Raw genomic sequence first — 5,897 nt, forward strand, 5'->3', positions numbered from 1 at the left:
TCGTGGAGCCTTTCTCCGCGAGCACAAAAAGCCTCCTATAAAGGGGAACAAAAGTGACCACATTTTTTCCTCCGTGTCCCCCTTCTCTGCGCAGAATAACCCGCTGCCTGTCCCTCAAATGGGAATATTAGGACGTCAATCTCACTGCCCCTGTGCGCTTTTGTCTTTGCTGAGTGCCCGGCTCTGCCTACCACACACCTTTTGTCCGACAATCCAATAAGCCATTATTGTCGGTCTGTAGGCCGGCTGCAGCTCGCTCTTCGGGGGTATTTTAGGTGCTTAATCGCGTCCTTTAAAGGACCTCAAATGGAGAATAACTTCCTCCTTTCACGTCGCCTGGCATCAGGACAAAGAGTTCCTGTGGCCTGGCCTCCTCCAGCAACTCTCTTCTTAATATGTGTATTAGCCACACACACAAAAAAAAATTGCCACCGTGCATCTGATTCACTTCTGGGCTCAGTGACCCCGCATCATCATCATTATCATTATTATTATTATTATTATTGCTCTTATTATGTAAAGGAAACTTAAAGTGTTAAAAAAAACACGTTTCTCGTTGTTGTTTTTTTTTACCCGAATACAGAATCAAACGCACCTTTTCTCATGTCTCTGATTTATTTGAATAGATGTGAAATAGACTAAAACAATTCTCTGTTGAACCAAAAAAAAATAAAAAAAAATTAAAGCATTCTCTCCATAAGTCTAAAATATATCATGTTAAAAACAAACAATAAAAAACAACAACAAATCGTCTTTTTTTTTTTTTAGTTCAAAAAGGGAGAAAATGCGCAAACCAATGCGTATTTCTCCCCCTTTTCTCTGTGCTTCAGTCATGCAGTGCCCCAAACAAAAAGCACCGACAATTATTGGACCACATCATGAAATTTCACCCAAAGCTGATGCATCTGTGTGACTGTGACGTCCAGCTTTTACGCACAATCATTTCGGAGTTTATAGACTTTTTTTCTTTTCTTTTGGAGAAGCCTATAGCCCCGAAATCTGAGTGAAGTGTCATCTCAACTGACAGGTGAATCCAACAAACTTACATCCATTACATAAGAGATATTGTTTTCTGAGCCGTGTTAACACACATTTAAAAAAAAAAAAAAGGTTTTTGGGTTGAGCAAAATGGAAGAAGAAAAAAAAAGCTCCGTAGAAAAAAACCCTCCGACTCTAGTTGTGTTGTGTTGAGGCTACCAGGCCCGGATGCCCTGCAGGGAGCCTTGGCAGGGTGTGACCGCTGTCCCTTGGTGTGTTTGGGCCTGTGGAGAGCCGCTGAGGCCGCTGACATTTCCCAAGTTCATGTTCATGAAGGCGTTAGGGGTGCTGGACGGAGGGAGCGAGGGGATGCTGGTGTACGTGCAGCTGTAGTTGCTGTTATAAGCGGGGCTGTTGTACGTGTAGGACGGGTATCCATTGTAACTGTACGGGTTGGATCCGTATGGAGCTGCGGCTGCGTAGCCTTGCGTGCCTCCCAGACACGGCTTCCCATCTCGGACCAGCACCGGCACAGCGACTCTCCGTGGCGGGGGAGGATGGTGCTGCTGCCCCGCCACCTCCAGAGATTTGTCCTGGCGCTGGCGTTTGCACTTGTAGCGCCGGTTCTGAAACCAGATCTTCACCTGGTTGGAGGTGAGTTTGAGCGTGGTGGCCAGGTGCTCCCGCTCGGGTGCAGACAAGTAGCGCTGCTGCTTGAAGCGTCTCTCCAACTCGAAGACCTGAGCCTGGGAGAAAAGCACTCTGGGTCTCCGCCGGCTCCTCTGCTTCTGCACCGGCCTGTCTGAGTCTCCCTGCCCGCCCTCTGCTGCCTCAGACCTGGATACCAGACCGCAGCTCTCTGGGCAGGTTGGAAAAAAAAAAAAAGTCAAATAAAAAGGGCTTCAATAATAGGCTATATCTCTGGAGGCAAATTATGAAATCATGTGTGGAGAAGGAGAAAAAAAAGACACATTATGCTATTTTTTATAAGTCCACACCCATCAAACTAATCAAATGTGTCACTAAGACTCTGAAACATGCGACTATTTCCTGCAAAACTGATACCAGCTTTTTGCCAGTGTGCAATATCAATTCAGCAACAATTAAAAAACAACCATAAAAATTAGGATCAGACCTTTAGAGAGGCTCAGCTCCTAATGAGAATAATGACATATGACCTGGAAGTGTTCAAACCTCCTGCTAAACTACTCATTTCACTGGATAACAACACGAAATATTAATTCATAGTAGAGTGGTTTACTATAATTATAATATTGGTTCAGGATAAACAACAGATTCCTACAGAGAGGAAACTAAGGCAATATTAATGACAGAACTATCCAAAGTACATTAAAGCCTTTAAAATAAAACCATTTGAACCTGCAGCACAATTATTTGTCTCATCTCTAACAGCCGTATAAAATATTATTATATATATATATCATTATTTATTTATTTTTTAGGGGTGCTGAGATCAAATTTAGGGTCTATGCATCGACCCTGAATTATACCATAAAATATGAAATAACACGATAACAGGAAGCTGATATAAAAAGTATAAAGCGTGCAAACGTCCAAAAATACAGATGTGCCAATTTTAGGACAACGTGCCTCATTTTTTTAGTGACTTTCTGAGCTCGTGAAGCTTCTATCAGCTCCAAAGAAAGATTTATTCCCCCCCACCAACTATTTCCATGTAACACAGAATCATAAGGACGCAGTGAGGCCGCCGTGTTTGACTGTGACTCTGTTTATTAGCGCTACTTCGCCGTGTCATTTCTTTTTTACAGGCCTCTTTAAACTAATTGCCGGTTTATGGTCCACACATCATAACAGACTGGGCCTAACAGGCGCACAGCTGAACCACTAGAAAGTGTTTGACATTTCCAGACTTTACTGGATTCGTCTCAGGCTCTTTTGCTCGCCGTGATACTGACTTCCACCATTTGATAGCTCTTTATTGGGATAATGTGTTGTGTGTCTGGAAGGTGGAGGAGCCGAGAGCAGGCGTCTGATGTCACGTCCTGCATTGATTACACTTTTTGAAAAACACACATCTGTAAAAGCTATATTCTCTATTTTAACTTTATTAAAATTAGACTTATATGTCAGTTTTTGGCACTTTTTGCACAATTTATGTTCTGTTATTGCACTTTTAGGGTTGCAGGAGCTGCAGGATTAGGCCTCATTTAGGAATACACACACACACACACACACACACACACACACACACACACACACACACACACACACACACACACACACACACACACAGTTGGCTCACATTGTGTTTGCAAGCTTAACTATCTTTAAAATATAATTTCAGTGCATTACAAATGATTCAATTGTAATTATGTAAGTGGATAAAACTGCGTAAAACTGCACCGTGCGTAAATGGTAACGTTACGCATTGTGTTATTTTTTGTGGCTTAACATGCAAATTCTCTTCTAGCCACTAAAAACAAGAGATTTAAAATTCAAAACAGCTGCTTTTATATGTCTATTTTTATCTTGTTCCATTTAGTCATTTTCTCTTTTAAACGCCACAATAATATTATTAATAATAATAGTTTCTTGTGTCCTTTGTTGCCTTTTGTTTGGCCTTTTTTTTTTTTTTTTTTACAGTAGTTTACTTCAACTCACTGCTGTCCTGCTCCTCCAGCTCGGCGGCCTCCAGCTTGGCACCCTGCAGGCCATGGTGCACGTACATATCCGGGGACAGGCTCGTCTCCCCGCGGTCCTCCTCCCGCACCGCCAGCGCACTGAGGTAAGCCAGGTTGTCTTCCCCGTCCGAGAAGGAAGGGCTGTCCCGGGCCCCGGCCAGCATGCAGGACGGCGGGGTTTGATAGTGCTGCTGCTGGGGGGGAGATCCAGCCAAGTGCTGCTGGGTGTGCGCCCGGTGCTGGTGCTCCAATGACCCGGACTGCTGCTGTTGTTGCTGCTGCTCCAGCTTGAGGATATCCTTGACTGAAAACGGCGTGGAGGTGAGCGGGCTCTGCAGCATCATGTCATCCAGCTCCTGCTCTGCAGCATCGAGGAAATGAAGCCCGCCGAGTAACATGCACACCTTCCCTCTCTCTCTCTCCTTTTTTTTTCTTTTCTTTTTTTTTTTTTTTGCCTCCCCCAACTCTTTTTCTAACAAATAATTTACCTTAATAGCCTCTTCTTTTGTAAATGGAGGTGCGTCAAGCCTCTGGAATCCTTCATTGCAGTAAATCGCACGAAAACGTGAGTATTAGTCCCGGGTTTGTCCATGCAGGTCTCCTCTCTGACAGATATAATGTCGGGCTTTGTAAGTAGAGTTTTGGACCGGGGCGAAGGAGCGCCTCTGCCTCCTCTGATGTCAGGGGGAGGGGTGTGTGTGCGTGTATGTGTGTGTGTGTGTGTGTGTATGTGTATGCGTGCGTGTTTGTGTGTGTGTGTGAAATGGAAAGTCCGTGTGGGCTGAGAGGGAAGCATTTGGAAGAGTCACAGAGTGGGAGAGAGAAGGTGGGGCGTACAGGGCATACGTGACGTGTGTGTTCACGTACTGGGATTTTGTTTTTTTTGGGACTTGTGTGAATATGGTGGACAGGGGAAATGTACCAACACCCTGTTCCCTCCACCCGGTCCACTGTATTTAACCTTCTGTACTTACTCTTGTGTTGACCACGTAGCCTCCCCCAAAACAGTTTTACGCACCAGTTTAAACTCCTGCAAACACAATTGTTGGATTACACTTGTCTTTCTATAGATTTCACGTCGCTTTTTGCTGTTTTTACGCATCATTCCAGCTGTTTTTACCCATTCTTCAGTCACTGGATAGCATGTTGGTTCGTGCGTAAATCTGTGCGCTTTCTTGGCGAGGCGCACAGCCGGTGGCACGTCAAGGTCAACAGTCAGGTCAAGGGACAATAGAGTGAAAGACGGAAGGGGGACGAGGAGGAGGGGGCTTATCTTGTTATATTTGCCCCTGCAGCTTATTTAATGCTTTTATTGTCTCATAAAATTATTGGTTATTATTATCCACCATCTCTCGTCATTACGCAAAAACAACCACTGTGATAGCTGTTTAGAGGCCTGTACTAATACTGGAGGAGATTTGTCTGTAAAGGCCTTTATTAGTGGTAATGTGGCCGTAAAAACTTGACAGGAAATGGAAATTGAGGTTTAGGAGAGGTTTTTGTGCTCAAATTTGCGCAAAATTAATTATACGAAACATTGGATATTATCAAATTCAACACCTCTTAACTCCAAATGCGCCAAAACCCCAACACACCAAGCTACATGATCCAGTGCCACTCATGTTAAAGATGCATTTATATTTACAGTAAAGCATGCATATGTTGTGGTGAACTCCTCCACTACAGAACCGCTTCCACCAGTTAGCCCTATACTATATAAGACAAACCTCCCAAACTTAACATGGATTTAAATTTCCAGCAAAGATCCATAAACATCCAAAAAAAAAAAACCTTAAACATGTCAGACTGAAATATAAGGAGATGGTTGAAATAAAACAATCTGCAGACATCTAGAATTCCCTCTTTTTTTTTTTTACGCCATTTACTAGTCTAGTCGGAACGTAAACGTGACTATACGTCAGTTTCAGTGTGTGATATATGACTCATGCACGAGACTACACACATAATAATAATAATAAAGCAGTTCAACTCTCTTGTCTAACTTTAATTTTACCCTCCTGTGCTGCTGTGTGTTACTCTCCAGTAGCAGCAGCAGCAGCCGGGTTGAGCTCAGTGTCTCTCCGTCCTCTTTATCGCAGTGTGTTGTATTAATAACCGCCCTGGGGCAGATAAGCAAAGCGCCCCCCGGGGCAATTAAAATTCCTCCAGGAAAACTAAACGACGTTTTTAGCTCGGTGCAATCAGCTCCTATCAGCTCCCCTTTCCGTTTTGCAGCGGGACCTCTGTCAGCCCTCT

At 43.9% G+C, this 5,897-nt stretch overlaps 1 protein-coding gene across 1 annotated transcript; it reads right to left on the reverse strand.

Annotated features, from left to right (window-relative positions):
- Positions 1-1,193: 1,193 nt before the first annotated feature.
- Positions 1,194-5,213, reverse strand: LOC133998065 (homeobox protein Nkx-2.5-like). Its single transcript, XM_062437811.1, has 2 exons — positions 3,622-5,213; positions 1,194-1,837 (listed from the first exon to the last, which is right to left on the reverse strand). The coding sequence occupies exons 1-2, from the start codon at positions 4,037-4,039 to the stop codon at positions 1,194-1,196; spliced, it is 1,062 nt and encodes a 353-aa protein (XP_062293795.1). The 5' UTR covers positions 4,040-5,213.
- Positions 5,214-5,897: the final 684 nt, after the last annotated feature.

Source organism: Scomber scombrus, chromosome 2 (assembly GCF_963691925.1).
Source record: "Scomber scombrus chromosome 2, fScoSco1.1, whole genome shotgun sequence".
In the NCBI taxonomy this organism is placed as follows: Eukaryota; Metazoa; Chordata; class Actinopteri; order Scombriformes; family Scombridae; genus Scomber; species Scomber scombrus.

Bases quoted from the DNA above. Each gene is read 5' to 3' on its own strand.
- LOC133998065 (XM_062437811.1), bottom strand. From the start codon at position 4,039: ATGTTACTCGGCGGGCTTCATTTCCTCGATGCTGCAGAGCAGGAGCTG. The intron at 1,838-3,621 runs GTGAGTTGAAGT...CAACCTGCCCAG, and splicing joins GCTGGAGGAGCAGGACAGCA to AGAGCTGCGGTCTGGTATCC.